The sequence below is a fragment of the Myripristis murdjan genome, chromosome 18 (genome assembly GCF_902150065.1).
Source record: "Myripristis murdjan chromosome 18, fMyrMur1.1, whole genome shotgun sequence".
Classification (NCBI taxonomy): Eukaryota; Metazoa; Chordata; class Actinopteri; order Holocentriformes; family Holocentridae; genus Myripristis; species Myripristis murdjan.
Window position 1 is genome coordinate 11,750,515 of NC_043997.1, and position 20,354 is coordinate 11,770,868.

General features: G+C 40.5%; 1 protein-coding gene across 1 annotated transcript in view; it reads right to left on the bottom strand.

Annotated features, from left to right (window-relative positions):
• actn3b (actinin alpha 3b) overlaps positions 1–20,159 on the bottom strand; it is a 42,539-nt gene extending 22,380 nt beyond the window's left edge. The window contains 1 exon segment of the mRNA XM_030075918.1: positions 19,775–20,159. Within this exon segment, the coding sequence (XP_029931778.1) occupies positions 19,775–19,909 (135 nt within the window). The 5' untranslated portion in view covers positions 19,910–20,159.
• Positions 20,160–20,354: the final 195 nt, after the last annotated feature.

A 20,354-nucleotide genomic window follows, 5' to 3' on the forward strand; every position in this document is an offset into this window, starting at 1 on the left:
CACACACAAAATGACATTTAAGTAACCCGCATATGATGAACTCAGGCTTGATGTCTGCTGTCGACTCCACAGTTTTGCACTGGCTGAAACTGGCCTCGACTATATGATGCATTCAGTATGAAAAACAGCTAACACTTGGAGTGAGTCAGTTGATTTTTTTTTATTATTAAATACAGAGGATTCAGGCTTAAAAGTGTTATTTTGTCAGATGAGTAAGTTACCTACCCCATAATTGGTCCTAATTCTGAGCAGTAAAGCATTTTGTAAGGCTAGGTGTGGTACATCTATTTCACTTGGAGCAAAAACTCATCACACACACATGATGATGGGGGTGGTGTGTGTAATGCCCGGTGTGTAGAAGCATCAGGGCTGACGGTGATGGAAATGGCTCTCAGTCAGTTTGAGTGCTTGCTTTTGGTCTGCCTGGAAAATTACCTAAATGGCGTGGGGCTTGCACATTGGGGACAATTCAATGGGTTCCATCAGGCGGTGCAATCAATTGCTGAATGGTATTTTGAGAGGCTTTCATGGCGTTTAGCCTTAAATGCAGCGGATACATCTGTGTGTGTGGAGGCGGCGGGGGCTCTGGCAGCAAAAAGTTTGTCAGGGTTGGGAGGATGTGGGGGCGAATAGGCAGAATACAGTATGTGCATGAGCTGAATAACTAACTAAGTACAGATGATGGTGTGGGTGGAGTGAGGAGAGGAAGACTGAGGAGAGAGAGTGACAGAGATGTATAAATTAGCAATGAAACAGGGTTTGTGTTCAGAAGGTGAGAGCATAAATTTTCCATTACACCAGAGTCTAAAAATCAAACTGTGAGCGTGTGTGTGTGTGTGCATGCGCAATTAGATCAATGCATGTGTGTTTGCATGCCTAGGTGCATGATACGGGCACACACTCATGTACATGTGCGTGCACGTCTGCACTCGAGTGCGTCTGGCTGTGAATCTACGTGGGTGAGCAGAGTGGCAAAGCACTCGAGACAGAAGAGAAGAGAGAGAGTGGCGCAGGGATGATGCATTTGATTTAGAGAGAGAGAGTCCACATCATTGATTGGTGAGGGGGAGAAAGAGGATAATTGGAGAGATGGGGAAAAAAGATATGGTGCACTTGATTGGGAAACAAAGAGAAAGCACGCTATTGATTGATCAGTTGTGAGGGAGAAAGAGGAGAAGGCAGAAAGACAGTAGTACTTCTCTCAAATTGTTGAATTAAAATGGTTGGCAATAATATACTTTTTTTTTCCAGTTCAATTCAAACTTATTTATTCCCAAAGAGAAATTTCATTTGCAGTTTTGGCAGTCATGCCTGCAAAGCATACTTGAATTTGAAGTGAGTATAAGAATCTGAAAGGGAAAGTCAGAAAGAAAGACAGACAGACAGAGAGAGAGAGAGAGAGAGAGTAAGAAAGAGAAAGCGAGGCAGCGAAGTGAGAGGAGTGACAGGAATGCCCAGGCCCTGGTGTAATTTGATGTACAGGGTCTAGAGAGAGAGAGAGAGAGAGAGAAGAGGCCGCCTGCCCAACCAGCCGGGGTCCAAGCAGGTGCTGTCTCCTTTGCCATGCATGACCAAATTTAGACAGACTACTAATCCAGTGCACACAGGCCACCGGGCCAGCCAGGGAGGAGACAAGGAGGAGGGACAAGGAGAAAGGAGGGGAGAGGAAGAAGGGCTGGAGGAGGGTGCTAAATTAGGTAGAGGAGGGGGAAAAAGATGGGACAGCAGAAGGAGGGAGGGAGGGGGGAAGGCGCGGAGAAGCCTGCAGAGGCTAAATCGGGCAGCTAATGGACACCACTGGACAGCTGAGAGGGCAGGATTCCTGAAGTGAACTGTAAGAGTCCAAGACGGAGGGAGACGAGGAGGAGGAGGAGGAGGAGGAAGGAACTGATTGAACGGTATGTTGAGATATAAAATGATAAACTTGAGAAAGTGTGGAAAAGATGAGCGGGTGGGGCCTGACTACATCAAAGGAGCGCTGTCTGGTTTTGCCAAGGAATTGAAAATCAAGGGTTTGCTTGGTGTATTAACCTTGAGTTACAAATACAAATCATTGATCCAAAACGCTGACTAGAGAGAGAGAGAGAGAGAGACCTAGAGGAGAAAAAAACAATTAACTACAATGCTGGCATACTTTATTTATGCTCCACTACATCTGTAATACTCTATTATCTCATCCCCTGGGATTGTTTTAATGCAGAGGGTGTGCCTGTGGCGGTCTGCAACATGAAGTCACCCTCTTGAGCCAGTGTTCCCCCTCTTCTCCCCTCCGTCTCTCCACACCTGTTGGTCTGGCCGGGCTCTGCTCCACTCTGCTGGGGCATTTTTCAGGTCCTTCTTGTAAAATGAGGTCACAGTAGCCCAGCTGAATGCCTGCCATAGCTACACCCCCCCGGGGGGAATCAGGGCTGCTGACCCTCAATACAGCTGACACCCCATGGATGCACACATGACCCCTCCTCCACCCCCCCATCCCCACACACCCCCATCTCTTCATTTGAACACATTCAGAGTTCAGCTGTCCATCAAAGAGCTGACGCAATCGCAGCGCTGGCCGGAGTTACTGCACTGCTGCTAGCCTCTGAGGGGCAGCACTGAGCAAAGCGATATTCTGTACCTCCCAAAACAGACTTAATCAACAGCTTCACTAACATGAGGTTACAGTTACAAGATAACCTACAATCTCAAAAAATATCAGTTGGAATGCACCAGGGTAAAAGGGCAGTTTTAACCGTCTTCATCTGATTTTTAGTCCTACTTTGGTTTACTTTTCATGATCATTTTATTGAACTATGAAATAACATGCCTAAATCTGGTTTGCATAGTGGAAAATAAACACAAATTATGAAAAACTGAGATTCGTTTTAATTTATTTTCCACTCCTGGAAACTGGCAGCAAGCCTTGCAGAGCTGGATGGTGTTTCCTCCTCTCTGTGCCCAATGTGAGGGGAAAATTCCTGACTGAAACACATTACCACTGTTAACAACAGGAATCAGTGACTTGCATTGTGTTTCTGGTGTCCCTGTCTTGTTTTAGGGTTTAATTGTGTTTGTTTGTTTGCTTTTTCCCCCATTGGTAAACTCACCTAACGTGATGCAAATAGAGAGCAGCTGCAGCTAAAATGGAGATTCTATACTGAATTTCCCCCCACATGTTCGTGCAATACAAAAAAATCCTTGCTGATTTAATATTTAGCTAACGTTTTGTTTTAGTTCAGTGAATATTTTTTCTCTCTATTAAACACTATTCTAGCTGTGCTGGAAACAGCTCAGTGGCTAGCTGCAATATAACAAATACACCAAACAACAAAACAGCATCAGAAATAGAAAGTAAATTAAAATTGTTTTAATCTGGAATTTTCTGTTAAACATTCAATATTTGTTGTTTTACTTTGTGCTTTCTATGAAATTTGGGATGTCTTTGGGATTTCTTCTCTATGGAGATCTTCCAAATATTCTGACACTAAATTAGTATTTTTCAGAAAATTACACTGAAAGAAAAAGTAAATTTGTTTGAGCCCTGATCCATTTCAGCTTGATGTTATCTGTTGGCGCTCCCTGCTGTGGAAAGGCAGATAAAAGCTGACTGTGTTCAATTAAGAGAAAGGACGTGTATTCCATTTTTACACTGTTGACACCACTGGTACTGCATCTACCTTTACTGGAATATCTTTGGAAGAGCCTCTTTTATGTAACATTTCAATTGACTTAGGAACGTCCTGGCTGCTGGGCTGGCGTCTCACCCTATGTCACCCAGCCAGGACTGTGCTGTGTTTACTTGGATCATTGTCATCACAGTGGGTGAGGACACAAAATGGCCACCCTGAACTGTTCAGCTTGCTCTTACTGCTGTGTACCTCACACCCTCCCTCTCTGCCTGCGGGACCGTCCGGTGTGGTGCCAGCTCAATTCATCACACACTGTAATGCAGATACGTCAACAGTGGCTGACTTGACAATTATCTCAGCATGAGTCTTACCCCACATCTGTCAAGGTGTTCTCTACACTCTCAAATCTCTATCTTCCCACATTATTGGACACAAAAAACAGATATCTTACACTCCAGCTTATGAGTTTGATAGTTCTAACCTTGAAGGACGGTTTCAGTTTACCCTTAGCCTAAACACAATGTTCCCTCCAAGCCAGTGGCTTGGTGCCACAGTACAGTCTGCAGGTTTTTATTCCAGCCCAAGTACAGGAGCTGATTTCACTGATCAGCTGTTTCAGCTGGGGACAGGAGGGACTAATTAGCAAAATTAGCTGATGTGGTGTTTTGGGTGGAATGAAAACCTACGTACTGTTCCATGGCACAGGACTGAACACAACTGGCTCACAGGGAACACTGCATTCATTCGTCTGTCTACTTCTATCCACAATTTCAAGCAGCCTTATTCATAATAACACTTCTGAGATGAAGAACATTTTTCCAGATTTTTATGAAGCTATAGTGAAAATCCTTGAGGACTGTGAAGCAAGAAACAATAAACAAATCTTTGAAAAGGGCTTATTATGGAACACACTAATGCAAATGCTGCCAAAGATTGCATCATAATCCATTTTCTCAAAGCCTAAGACAGGGTGTTTTTAGTGTAGCTTGAATTAAGCCTCTAACCTTAATTCTTCAATTCTAGTTAGTTGAATAAAATCCAGACATGCTTTATTTATATAGGTATTGTTTTCTATTGTTTATTGTATCTTCTTCAGTTCTGTTTCATTCTGTTACAGAATGAAACACTCTCTTCCCTACCTTTTTGCTCTGTTCTTCTATCTAAACCAAAGACCTAATTCTTTCCAGCACATGTAGTTAAAAAAAAAATCCAAATATGCACACTAAGAAAAAAAATTAGAAATTAGAAAAGTAGAAGTGCTTTAAATAAAATAAAACACAGAAAATAAAATACACCAAATTAAAAAAAAAAAAAAAAAACACTGAGTAAAATCAAATAAATTAAATACTATTCTTTTCTATCCATTTTCTGTTCTGTTACATTCCCTTCTCTTCTTTTTTCTTCTCTGCTTAGTGTCATCTGTATGTATAAAGCATATCTTAACTTAATATACCCCAGGTATGTGTGTCTCACTACTGGTGTAAAAATAGTCTGCCTGCAAGGTTGACATGGCTCCTCTGGTGAGCCAGTTCACACCACACACACACACACACGCACCTGTCTGTTGCAGTTATACAGCCACCTTTGTCACACACCTGTTCAGCAGTCACGTCCTGATCACACACACTCACACACACTGGCACACACACACACACAATAGCTGAGCAGCTACAACACATGCATATCCAAAGACACAAATAAACACACATTGCTGCTGTGTTTATAAGGTCATACTGTTCACACTGCAGACATGCATTCATATATGCTTGGAATAAGACCAAACACACACACACGTGCGCGCGCGCATGCACACACACATAAAATCAGATTAGATTAGATGTTTATTGCCATTTGCACAAATACCAGAAAGTATACGTACATTGGAATTTTTGTGCATTGCTCTTATGAAATAGTAGGTGTTTCAAAAGTGGTTGTATAATTTTCAATAGTTATTACAATGATTAAAATCAAAGGAATACAATTTTAGTAATTTTCAGCTTGATCATCAAGTTTCCAGCCATGACCTTAAGTGCCCCTGGAACCAGGAAAACGTGTAATATGAGCACGAGTCATATTAATTATATTAAAAGAAATGTATGATTACTTTTGAAACAAGCTGTACGCAAAAATCTCCCAACCACCAGCAGCTGCCAAACACGTCTAAGTTACAGCTTTGGGTAAAAAACTGACAGCCCAATTTAATAATAGCCCTATGATTTTGGATAGCCGCCACTCGAGCCCACCTGTCTGACACTTGTTTCAGGGGCATAACCCTTTCCCCACAATGAAATAGCAGTGGCTCACAATGCCAGCAAACCACAGGTCACTGGATATTAAAAAATACTGACACAGAGCATGGAGAGCTTACATTTACCCACACTGTATTATCCCTGACCTGGTTGCTTGAGGGCATTTAAAGTATACATAATTAATTTCTTTTCAAAATGAAGTTAAAAAGGTTATACTCCTACGAAATGATTAATAGCATAACATTAAATCAAATTAGTGTTTTTTTTAAAGGTTGTAGGTACCAAATGAAAAGGCTTAAATAGACTACAGCTTCTCTGTTTTACAGATACTTAATGATGCATTTCAGTTTGCTTTTTTTTGAAATGCTTATACAGTGTTTTGGGAAATTTCCTCACTGTTTCAGCATTGTTGGCTGACATATGCAATTTCTCAGTCACTGTCATTGTCTGTGAAATTCCCAACAGGCAGATATGCATTGCAATCACTCGACAGGTACAGTAATAAGTGTTTGTCCATCTGTCTGAGCTGAAAAAGTGAGACTGCTCAGTTGCTGAACTGGCCTCCTGACATCCGAATTTCTCAATTATAGTACGTCTCTCCGTCAGAAAGCTTCCAGAACAGTACGTTTAACAATTCTGGAGCATGAATCAAGATATTCTCCTCTTGTTCTATGTCACCACATGCTTTTATAAACTGTTGACATGACGATGTTTTTTAGACTTGCATACAGCAAGTGTGAAAATCATCACTGTGCCAGTGTTTGTGTAATTCCACACTCATCTGTTTCACTAATACTTTTGTTAGATTTTAACAGCCATCTGAGAGTCATATGAGTGAACAAACAACTCTCCAATCAATACATGCCAACTCAGAGTAACTGTCACTGAAAAAAAACATTGTCCTGTCCTGTATTAACATTACAGCCAAGACTTCCCATCATGACTGACAAGAGCAGACTGCAGCCATACAACACATCAGATTTTCCGGTGTTAATTAGCACTGATTTTTCAGTGATAATTACTTGAGTTGTTTGTCCATTTATAGAGATGGAATGATGAATACTGAATAATAATTAAATGAAAAATGAATTCTGATGGGTGTGAAAACCCTGGCATAGTACTGAATTTATACAGTCAGTTAAATGAACATCACCAGATTATTTACATGTAAATACAAAAAAGTAACCAGTCCAATAAATGTCTTGCAAAGGTCCACACACATTCACCCTCTATTACCGTTTTTCCTAGTCACAGAACAATGGCTGGAAGTGCGAGCAAAAAAATTTTTTAGTCAATGATTTAGTAATTTAGTGAAGGATCTATACAACAGCTTTTGCAAAGTGACCTAGAGCTTTATTAACAACAATCTGACTGACAAATCAGCATGACTGATATCATGTCCTTGTCTCAGGAAAAACTTGTAAACAGGCCTGCTGTAAACAATAGCTACCCTGGATTCCACCATGGAGTTTCTACAGTTGATCAAATGGCAGGGCCATGCTGGAGGGAGAGAGGGGGAGTTACAACACACAACAGGTGTGACAGACACTGAGGAGCCACTAACCCCTCCTTACACCCCCCCCCCCCCCCCTTCCCTCCCCTCCCCTCCCTCTCCCACCGCCTACTCCTCCTCATCCCCTTCCTCCCCTGGTTGGTTTTAAATATCCCTCCTCTCTCAAAGCCCTGAGGACCTGAACTTGGTGCCTAAGGGAAGATTTGGTACAATGACTAGAGCTGAGCTGGATCTGCACCTGTGATAACCCCTACACCCCCACCTCCAAACACCCCTATATGCCAGCCTAAATCCCACGACCACCCAAACCCAACTCTGAGTTGTGTTGGGTTACATAAGCCTACACAACTATCACATAAAAAGATAGGAAGTTACCACAGGGGGTAACATCCTATCAGCTTTCTCTTAGACTGTATAAATAGTTTCTGTGGTGTGGTAGTCTCTGTCAATGCAGATAATATGTAGCAGAATTTATTATTATTTGATATTTTTATAAGAAATAGTGGAGAAGGACTGTGGTCTTCAAAAAACAAGTCCATATGAAGACATATGTGCCAAAACTGACACCTAATCTTACAGAATGACTGACATCAACGTTAAAGGCTGACTCACAACTATTAATGTTGTGATCATCTGTATTTTTAAAATGTTGATGAACCTTTGTACAAAGCAAGTACAAAATATACATCATTGTCAACCAAAAACAATAAAGGAATATTTATACTGTTGGGAAAATGTCCACACTGAGGATTATGATGCCAAACTTTTAAAAAAATAGATACAAACAGGTTGAAATGATAAAGAAACAAACTGTGAAAACAAAAAATAAGCACTCTGGTATTTAGGGAGGAGGAGGGATGACAAAGGTCATGAGTTGGATTAATGGCTGAGTGTTGCAAGAGCATGTTGTGCACCACCACAAGCATGCCTCAGCTTGGACCAACTGTGAGGTGTGATAAATGCTCACTTGTACATGCCAAACAAAACAAGTGAGGCAATACTGTAACTGAGGTGTACTGGGGAAATAAGAATGATCATCACCCATGGTCAGGTCAATCTGCTCTCAGTTCAAATCAATACAGGAAACGGCTTTTCTACAAAAATCAAAACTCTGCCATAGAAATCTTGTGATAAACATCTATAATAACTGTGTGAAAAGTGTTACATTTTGAGCAGGCTGAGGTGAAAGTCAATTGAATCCAATAATCAATTCATCTGCCGTCCATTCCACCACATCTTTATGAGAGGGGATTAGAAGGAGACGAAAGTCGAATTACGGGGATAATATCCCAGAGACCGTGCTGACACAAGGCCACTGCCGGCCTGCCATGTGTGGCCCGAGTCCAAACCCAAAGATTTATATGTGTGTTTGGAGGATAAAAGGCCTAGGACACCTGTGTGAGTCCAAGTTTATGTGTGTATGTATTTGTGTGTGCCAACCCTCTGCCACATGCCACTGAGATACACAGCGGACATGAGGGATTCTAGCTGGCAAGTGAACAGGTGGACAACCTGATGACAACTGGGAGGACTTTCACAAATGAGGATTAGAAAGTTAGACTGATTACTGTAAAAAAAGGGGGGGGAAATGGAATATTTGAGATTCATGCATGTTCACGACTGCTAATGATTATCAACATTTCAAAAGCTATTACATGGCTTTTTTTTTTTTTTTAAGTTATCTAGCTTACATATTAACATTTTCTGAAATACCCCAGTCCTCCGTGCAATGGAAAACAACATTAAAATGTTCTACATCTAGACTTAAACAGAACCCTCATGATTCCAGGCTTTCTATCCGTACAGTGGCTAACATTAGCCGGCATCTCTAAATATGTACTACTCACAATGCCAAGGTGCATTAACATCAGGTAGCTCAGAGAAGAATAATGTGTGGATCAAATTAAAGTGAATAAGTCCCTGAAGCCATCTGATATTGAGTCTCAATACACAACCAAGGAATCAATCAAAACAGCAATTACATGAGCACATGGATAAGTGTGACTGTGTTCTAAGAAGGATGAGGCTATGTCAAAAACAAGATGACCCTGGGACTATAGGGACATTCAGGTATTGTGTGTGACAATCCCACTCAACAGTGTCTACAAATCTAAAACATTTTTTTCCCAATCCAAAGGACAAGTGGCTAACCTGATTCAGTCAATCATCAGTTTTGACATGACCATCTGTCTACATCATATTAATTGCTTCATTTCAACGCGGACGCACATTGTGTCCCATTTTGCTTCTCCTCTATTTTACTGCACTGCATTATGTTCCACTGCCATGCTGTTTCAGTACCAGAATGACGATGCCAGCCAAAAATGCCAGCCAAAATTTAACAATGTGCTCCCCCTTCAGTGTGTCTTAATGGGTATATGTGTTTGTGTGTGAGCATGTGTGCGTGCGCATGTGTGTGGGAGTGTATTCACAAAAGCACTAGACACACTGACAAGAATTGAAAAGCAGGAACACTGTGGCACAGCCTTCACATGTCTGTTTTTATTGACGGTGTGAAGGAGAGTGAACAGGATGGGACAGAGCAGTACAAGATTTGGCAGTACAAACAGTGTAGGTGATTTATTAAAAAAAAAAAAAAAAACAGTCTTCAATTAAAAAAACAGAATAATTCTGCCTCTGTTGTTTGACGTATTTCAACCAAAAATGATAATGTGGTATAACACAAGAAAAGACAAAAGTAAAGTGATGGGGATATCAGTATTAGCTCGGGAGGATTTTATATGATATAAAGGGCAGAGGCAGTTGTTAAAAATATCTGTGATGATACTACTGGAAGGGCCTGGCGATTAATCGAATTTTATTTTTTAATTACAATTTTGGCTTCCAAAGATTATGTAAACAAGATAGTCAAGATAAAACAATCATTGTGCCACATTCTGTTTCACAAACATGCTCTCGTTTTGTCTTCAGTTGTAAATCCAGTCCAGTGTTAAAAGAACTTTTTTTTTTCTAAAAAGGTTCAATAAATGCAAGATGTTTCCAAAGTCAGTGATCATGTTGAATAATCGTCACCTCAGTGTTGACCAAAATAATTATGAATATGGTTTTTGGCAAAATCAAGCAGCCCTAACTATTGGTTGTAATATTTATGCATGCCTACTGGTGCATCATCAGTTAGTCACTAAAAATACACGTCTTACAATTAGGGTTAGATTGATAATCGGTTTACTAATATATTGGCCTGATATTTGCCATTTTCAAAAATATTTTACATCAGCATATCCTTACCTTCCTTCTAAAATACGAAGTTATTCTCTTTTTGTAGATTGTTAATATAATATTGTCTGACAGTATCTTTCTCATCTTTTTATATTGCAGTTGCAATATTTTCTGCACATTTTGCTTATTCAAACATTTCATTAAAAAAAGTTTTTTCTTGAAGATTTGAACAACTGCAACTAACCCAATTTCCCCCAGGGATTAATAAAATAAAGTATTTCTGACTCTGATTTACTCTTGAAATAGTTTTCTTCATTTTTTTCATGGTATTTTTCAAACTTAAAGATACTGAATATAAACAAAATACTGGCTACTTGACACGTTCAATTAACAAAAATATCACAATCAATATCAGTATTAAAAACCATATATGCAAAAGATAGGCTACATAATTATGTAATTTGACGGCTGAGTCTTCATATTTCTTAAGTCTAAACAGACTTGCAATTTCAGTTATTCCAGGTTAAATTACATTAGGTGTGGTATAATGACATGGAAAATTAGTGTAACTGGATGAAAGTCATTTTTAAGCTCATTGCAACTATTTTATGACCTGGTCTCTCACCTACGCTGCACACATAAGCACTTTCATTTCCTTCAGTCTCTCATAGTACTGTGTTTGTCCTGTTCCTCGTTGTTAGAGGCCGACAGATGAGCTAAATGACTGTGTGACTGATGGTGAAGAAGAAAGGTGAGGCCACAGGTTCACGGTTGTCAGTGGCACTGGTACTGGCACGGTCAGTCCTTTGTCTTTTAATGAGCTCAGGGCTCAGAGATTGACGATCAGAGAGATAAATTGGTGCAAGAGCTTGTCAAGGATTTATGACCATGCGCCTGGCCTGAGAAGGAAGAGCGGGTGGAGGGCAGCGGAGGTCTGATTTCAGTAGGCGTGGTCTTTCTCTGAAATAAGAGGCAAAACTGTCCAGGCAGATCTAGGGTCAGCTAATTCCATCTTAGCAGGAACCTTGGCCTTGGGGGCCAATGTATGAAACTGACCTATGGTTATCTATGATGATGTGCAACCCACCTACACGTATTCATTTTACCCGAAGAGCTAGTCACTTTTGATGTTATGAACAAACAGTCTCATCTCAGCCTCTGAAAATAATCAGATGACCTCCAACTCTGTTTTAATTTTGCTATTGTATTCCAGAGGTCAGCTGTAGTGTAATGAAACCAAAGTGACCACAGCTGTTTCTGTAGGCCTCATCATTCATCAAGACCTTAGTTAGCATGATAGAGTGCTTGGCACAAAGCTGTCAACACCCATGTCTAATGCTGCAGCTAATAAACATCTTTCACTATGCATCAAACAGGTCCAAAAGTCAGGCTTTAACACAATTTTCTATCATTTATCAACTGTATACAGCTAAAATGCAATAATCCAAACAGGAAAGAGGTATGATTAAGTGCTCATACTGACCATGGAGTGAAAAAAAACCACTTAAATCTTAAGGACAAAGTCTGAGAAAAGATATTTTAGCAAGATTAGACACTGCTAGAGCCGACAAGGTCCCTGCCGGAAGTGGTCCAAAATGAGTTGAGACTGCAGCCTTTTAAGCCATTATGAAACACATTACAACATCTTCATGACCTGAGTCCTATTATAAGAGTCCAATCATCTCAACAGGCTGCCTACTGATGACTTCAACTTCTGCTGCCACTTAACTATAAATACCTTGGCACACAGCTCACATACATCAGACTCAACACAGTGAGCTTAGTGTTGCATTTTTCAAGACAAGTTCAGTTCAGTTTTTTTTTTTTTTTTGTTACCAGTAAGAAACAGTCCAAAATGTGAGTATATAAGGGTCTAAGATGACATTTTGTCAGCGCTGATGTTCACCCATGTATGCACCAGGTGCATACATGCATTTGTTACTGAGGCTACAGATGAGACAGTTTGAGATATTTCCTTCCTCCTAAAATTCAGGTATCCTTTTTCATCACAAGCACTAATGTGTGAGGAATAATAATTACAACTAGAGCAGTTACAGCTTTGGATTGCATAATGTATTGCAATAAAGACTGACAACCTCATCTATTGATGCAAATGAATTCCTTGCTTCCTTCCTTACATACATTTTGAGAAACAAAATGAAACTACAGAAACAAATAATGATGCAGGCAATTACATTATGATCTGTAAGACCTTTTTGCCCTCACAACTGAAAGCTGTAAAATTAAACTACCATTAACATTAACAATTCTCAAAACAACACTTAGGGTTCACTGTATGGTGTGTCAAAGTAATGGACTAAAACTAAGAATCAGGCCCATAAAGCAGTTCCAAAATATCTTATACTCACAACCTATAGGTCTAAACACTTTGAACCATTTTGGGTGATCAACACAAACATCAAACATAGAGGGGTTACTTTCATTGGATCCAAGATGGCCGCTCTTTCGGCCCATCTATCATCATCTCCACTTTCGCTCAGTTGATTCTGACACCACAGCTGTATCGTGTGTCTGCTTTCGTCATTGCAACGCTTTAAAACACCAGCTTCAAACTGACACCCAATCTTCACTGTTAGTCATGCGCAGAACTCCATAATGTCCATACTTTATGGCACAAATTACCTGCTCAACACTGTAAAATACTCTGTTAAGAATTCATCAGACACACAGAGAGAGATGACACAGTCCTCAGCCCTTCCTATGGCCTTCAAGCGGTCCTCTGGCTGTGCTAAAGCAGTTTATAGAAGCCTCCCTACATGGACACAGCTTCTGGAATAGTAACTGCTATTTGATCTTACTGCAGGCTCCCTCACTTCTCCGCTTACGTACAGACACTGTGCATGTAACTCACAACACCAATACAGTGCCCTGTATTAGCTAATCCTATTATTTTGACATAATTCGCATGGAATATGTTAAAAACGTTTGGGACAGTCTGGAGGACTATCTCGCCTTTTTACCAGATACACATCAAATTCACTGGTCAATGGGCCAACTAAAATTAACATTATGTTGTTCCATTTTCCCACAGTGAGGGGGATCTGAGGAATTAATCCAGTCATAATTCAATAATCCCTTATAGAAAAAGTGTAGATTGGCAGCATATATTGTCATGTGTCCCGTAAGTGAAAATACACTGACAGGTCTAGAGATCACCTCTGCACACTAACTGACCCTTCATGCATCACATGGCCCTGACAGAATGAATTATGGGTGGGAGGCTAAACTGCCATTCCCCTACCTACTGCATCCTGGGAATAGGTGGCCAAGGCAGCGAGTGCAACTCAGTAAAGCAGGACTCTTGTCAATCATTCTTGTCAAAAAGTATTCTGTTTGCAAATTTCCTCACCAATGGTTAAAATGAGGATTTTATGGAGGGGAAGCTGGTTTTGAGCTCAGTTGAGGAAAAAAAAAAAAAAAAAACATTCCATCTAATAAGTAGCCAAATGTGTCTTTTCTCTCATCGTCTCCAATTTTCATCTTCTAAAAAAGGAAAGTGTTCTCAACAGGACTAACAAGGATGAATAAACTTCAAAAATCTCATTTGAGGGTGGGGTAAGTGGGAGCAACTTGGCCAACACCCAATACCATCATGCAATATATTCCCATTACAAATGGAATGCACAGAAAATTTAGTATCAGTGGCAACATGTGATTGCAGCATTTCCAATTAAACTGGCATTCATCTTGATGCATATCTTATGCACATTACATATGCATGTCATAGAATTTGGCTTCAGAATTCAGGAGGGTAAATTACTTCTGTTGTACCTAATCAGTTTTGTTGCAATGTATTTTTTAATTTGCAACAAACAGATGAGGACAGTGCATGGGGTTTGAACACTTCAATATCTTAAGCATTTGAAGGGATCTAAAATATCTAACCTGAGCATTCTGTCATTAAATAAGAATGAAGAATGTGATGTTGGAAAAGCTGCCAACTTTACCCCATCATATGGAGGTATCTTATGACATTTTATGTAACTGCAATATTAAATGTGTGTCAGTTTAAATTGTATCAATTGGTATCAAAAGCCACAGCAAATCTCACTATATCTCCTACATCTCCTGAGAACCGACAGTATTTTAATTTCATTGTTTCAAGGAGCATCAGATGGAGAAAGTGAGATCTGTGACCCCATCTGGCTGCCACACTACTGGCTGAGTCGTCAAAGTGCAAAATGCGATTAGACCGGAATAAATTAGATTACGGAGCACCCAAGCATCTCAACTCGCCCACATGGAGGAATGCTGCACTGGCTTCAGTGGATAATACCACAAAGCTGTTTTTGACTTCACTCTAACGATGATCAATCCCTTAGCCACTTCATTCCTTTTGCACCCTCTTGAACAGAATAGAATAGAATAGAATAGAATAAACAAGTGGACACGATTTTCACCAAAAAACAAGTCTCAAGGAGTATTAAAGTTTAACTGTAAGGCTCTGATTTGAAAAGTGTAAGGTAAAAAATAATCAAAAAGTGAAAAGCATAGTCCTTAAAATACAGGGAGGCAACTCAATTGTACTTGTAATGTTTAGATTATGTTAAATAAAAAAAAAAAAAAAAAAAAAAAAGACTACTTACTCTGCCTAAAACATGATGCATTAATCAGACCTGCTGCCATAACTGCACACTTCACATACTATTTACACATTTAAGTGTAAAACAGACATTGATTAGCTACTGACAAAGATAGCAGGCGACAATTTCTACACTTCCTAGTGCACATGTGTCAAACTGGTGCCATGGAGGGCCAAGGGTCTGCAGGCTTCCATTACAACTGATTATCCCACCTAATTAGTGAAATTACCTGGTGGAGGTTTTGGTTGAATGACACCCTATAGCTTCTTGGCCCCCCATGGCACCAGTCTGACACCCCTGTCCTAGGGCAAACATCAACTTGAACAGGAGGGAAGGCTGTGTAAGTATGTCTAGAGCATTCACCATCCTCTGAGGCTGATGGGTCAGCTGAGCCAATAAGGCTGTTGATGGTCATATGTAATGGGTATTTATAGGTTAGTACTAGCATAAGCTTCACTTTAGTATTGTATGCTATGAAAATAGCACAAAATATAGAGTGTAATTCATTGCCAATTGTTGTTGAGAGTTGCAGAAAGCCTTGTCACAGCAGTCCTCAGGTGTAAGGGCTAATCTTTACACAGTCATTGATCCTACATCCAATGATCGCTTCGTCTTGCTGTGGATGAGTTCGAGCAAGGCCTCTCTAAGCTGTCAGTGCAGCTCTGGGCAAAGCAGACGTCGATAAGCTTGGGTGGATGGAAACATCCACTTGTGTCCACAGCTCGCCTGCTAGCACATCTCTCTTTGACGCAATATTCACACCCTTGAATATAACCAGAGCCAAGGGAAAAAAAAGAAACTTGAACTATGATCTGTGCACGTATTCTCCTTTCTAATATTACAACTGCTTTGTGGAAATGATATCTCCAGGATGCAGGCAAATCTCATCACTCTTTCCTTTAATATGAAGCCTGTCTTGCCCTCTCTCTGCCATCCCTTGCTAGATGCAATATCTCTCACCACTGTTGCCAGGTCCTATTAAATTAAACTGCTCTCTAATCCAAGCCAGGAATCATTAGCTCACACTCAGCAAGAGTCACTTCATGATAAATACACACCAAACATCAAATTCACAATTCAGACGTGTGCACGGTCACACATGGACACATACACACACACACACGAGCACAAATTCTATTTCCAAAGTCTAATATCAGATTCAGCATCACTGTGTGTTGACAAACACTTTATTACTGCATCAAGCAGTGAGCAGCTTTTTCCACTGAAATTTCAAGGATGGGGAAGAGAACAGGTGGTGCAAGGATTTTCTTTCAGATTCATTACACCGCAAAATGATGCTCTGTCTATATTTATGGGCTGATATCAGCTCCTTAAGTTGGATTTTACATGCCGAGAAGAGCAGTGGAGTATAGTGACCTACTCCCCTGAGAGTTTGGGAGGTGAAATGTGAGGGAAGGCGCTGTGCTGTGTGGATTTTTCAAGGCCTATTATATCATCTTACATAAGAAAGATTAACAGCAGCATAAGAGGGAAGAAAAAACAAAACAAAACACAGCATGCCCTTTCAAAAAGGTTCAAAGATGAAAAATAACCAGAGCAGAGAAAGTGTGCTACTTCAACAAGCAGTGGAGAAACAGAAAAAAGATGTAAGGGGACAAATCAAGAACAAGGACAAGAGGAAGTGCTGAACCTGATTGGAGACGTGAGTGAGAGAGGAGAGAGGAGAGAGATGGAGGGAAGGAGGGCAGGGAGGTGGAGCAGGGCCAGTTGAAAAGTATTTTTAGGAAGATGTTTATTTGTGGGTCTGTGAAACCAACCCGGGTGTATATCTATGAGCCTTGCCATCTCTCTCTCTCTCTCTCTCTCTCTTTCTGTCTCTCTCTGGCTGCCACCATCTGTTGAGGTCTCTCAGGCTTGTCACACTGAGATGAGCTTCATTGCTCAAGCTCTATAAGTAGGGGGTATTTTGCATAGACAGATAAATTCTGCAGATTCACCGCAGCTGGTGCTGGCATCTGAACATTCACATTGCACTGTGTTGTGCCACTCTACCCTGTACTGCAATGCTTTGATACTGATTAGGTGCTTCTAACTTAAATTAGGTCAAATTTGATCAGATTAGATTAACCTTCAATTATGTATGTGGGTTAACAACTAGGGCTGAGCTATATATCATTATCATATTGTTAATTATATATGACCATGCAACATTAATATCTCAGAAGGTAACAATATTAACAATATCAAATTTTAGGGTTAGTCTAAGGCAGTAATTGGTCTGTTCCAATAATAACATACCTTGTAAAGTAACTGAATTTTCTATGTCAAACTGGCATAATGCTGTTTTGTTTGTTTGTTTGAAGAATGCTTATTTTTCACTGTGGCAATACTTTAAATTAAATTGTGAACCCTTGGTCATGTTGTATATCGTATCGCTTTTGAGATATTAGGCATAAATATCTAAATATAAAATTTGTCCATATTGTGCAACCCTAGCAACAACTATAATATGATACAGCAACGTAAAAACATGATGGAAGCAACAATACATGGGGTAACGTTAGTATGAAACTAAGCTAGCTCAAATGACGAATTGTTATGCCTCAGTATATTACCGACAAGGGACGCTTTCACAAACGCTAAATATACTATTGTAACCAACAGCTCTTTAAAAAAAGATATCAAAATCATCTACCTGACCGCTACTATCAAGTTGTGCCGCACAAGTTTGTCGTGGTTTTGGGTCGAGGCCTGCTACAATCACTTCACATCGCTACCGGAAGTCCAACATGGCCGCCAAGCCTGATAACAACCGGCAGCAGAAGCTCCTATGAAGCATGAGAGTGTAAATCTCTCGGACAAAAAAGACAAGCCAGGAACAATGTAACGCAAGGCAGCTTGTGCGTGTATCAAATAAACATTTATACTGGTCATAAGACTGTATTGACTATTGTGGCTTACTGTGTGACTGTCCCAGTTTAGGTGCAGCAGACGTCACTCTCTGTCCGTTGACTTTTAGCTGACAGCTCATTAAAAACACCTGTCCCGCTCGTCCTCGCGACAAGGCCAGCTGGTCGTCAAGGCAACGGCTGGCTTCCTCCCCTCACAGCACCCCCAAGCTAGCTGCAGGCGCCTCAGCGGCAGCTTAAATAGTGCGGTTTTCACACATCCTGCATTTGTTTTCACGGTCGCTATGACGCTTTTTCAGTCGGCATTCAGCTGCTGTATGGTCATATGTGGCAAAAATACATTCATACATGGACGACAGTCTCATTAAATTTGGGTAAGTGTCGGTTTTAGCATCTCGGCCAAGTGATGTTAAAGTTAAATATAACTGGGGGGCGGGGGTGAGGGGGGTAAACTGACCTCCAGTCTGTCACCAATTATAAACACAAATCAATTAAACTTGAATAAAATCATTAATTTATGCTGTGCTCAATTAAAAGAACTTCTAATCACATATATTAACTCCTATCAGGTTGTAACGTAACATATCTATACCAACTAGTTAGCTAGATATCTATTCGCCAACGGTAAAATTATAACCGTTGTAATATTCACGTAAGCCCAGAGTTATTATAGTTTTTATATTTTTTCATTTCAGTTTAGTTTGTATTGTTTAAAAATGTTTAGTCTTGGTTAGGTTTATTAGTTTCAGTATTCGCTTTAGCTTTTTATTATTAGGCTATTATTATTATTATTATTATTATTATTATTATTATTATTATTATATGTCGGTGTTTATCAGGGGCAAGATTTGAGAAGTTCAGAATAGGTATGACAATGCAAACACAACACTTTGTGAAGACAACTGACTCAGTGATGTCGACATCCCAGTCTAAATAAACATTATACACCGACGCCTCCTCATGCTTGTCATGCAAATCAACAAAGACTTAACCTGAAGACATTTTCTGTATTATTATTAGGCTATTATTATTATTATTATTATTATTATTATTATTATTATTATTATTATTGTTATTATTGTTATTATTGTTATTATTATTAGTTGATTTTGTGAGTACACAATATCGTTTCAGTTAGTTTTCTGTTTGTTCCACTAAAGTTTTGTTTTATTTTTATTTCAGTTAACTAAAATGTTTTTGCCACACCTAGTTTTAGTTTTAGTTAACTACAATAACGTTAGCCTACTAAAGTCTATTATAAAAACCGTAATAACCGGACTCAGATCACTTTTATCTTCCCCAGCCTGTGTTTGATGTGAAATTACTGTGTTTAGAGTTGTTACAGGTGAGTTTAGTGGTGATGAAAACCAGACAAAATCTAATGCAGCCTGTATTACAGCTCATAATCAAGATGCAGGGTGAAGGTATATTTAGACAGTCTTTGCGAGGCAGTCGGGGGGTAACTGAAAGACAACACTGAGAAAGTTGCATGACCCTAAAATATCAGCCCACACAGCTTCCAGCAGGACTTGGGAGTGCCAGGTGCCAAGTGCAACTAATGGCCAAGCAGGGTTTACGTTTTGGGCTGTTTTTATACATTACATACATAGTGCTGCTTTGTGTGTGTGCGGAGAGGTGTGTATCCGACAGCCAACTCACTGCTCACACATACTGAACGCATCAATGGGCACTCATTGACAGTGTGACATGGGGTCACCCGGGCTGTCCCGAGTTTCCAAATCCAACCTACCTTCCTCTGCTGCTTCTCCCAGGCAGGGTCCAGCAGCAGGTCCCTGTCCCAATCGTCCTCTTGAGTCATGTACGTGTCTTCATGGTGGATCGTATAGGTGTTGTAGGTCATTTGGGTTTCGACAGCTGTCATCATGCCGCCTCTGTCAGGACTTCTAACGTCCCTCTCAGCTTATAGGAAGAAAAATTAATCAACAATCGGCGGCGGTGTTGTCTGTGTCTGTATAGGCCCTGAGTGCAGGAGCCTCCTTGGGACGAGAGGTCTCGCTGTGGAGAGAGAGACAGAGAGAGAGAGAGGGGCTGCAGAGACCAGACTCCACTGGTGCGAGGTGCCTGTGCGGAGGTGCTGCTCCCACTACCAGAAGACCCTGCCGGCCGGTGCTCCTTTCCTGGTCAAAAGTGGCACACGTGACCGCACCCCAATAAGTATGGGAACCGACAGCCTCAGTATCAGGTTCTGACCCCTAAAAAGGTGTGAGGGGCGGTGCCGGTGCCCAGCGGCAGGGTAAGCAGACTCGCCAGTGGTGAGAAGGCACGTCAATCACGCCCCGTCGCAGCAGAGGGGGTTTTTATGGCCGGCG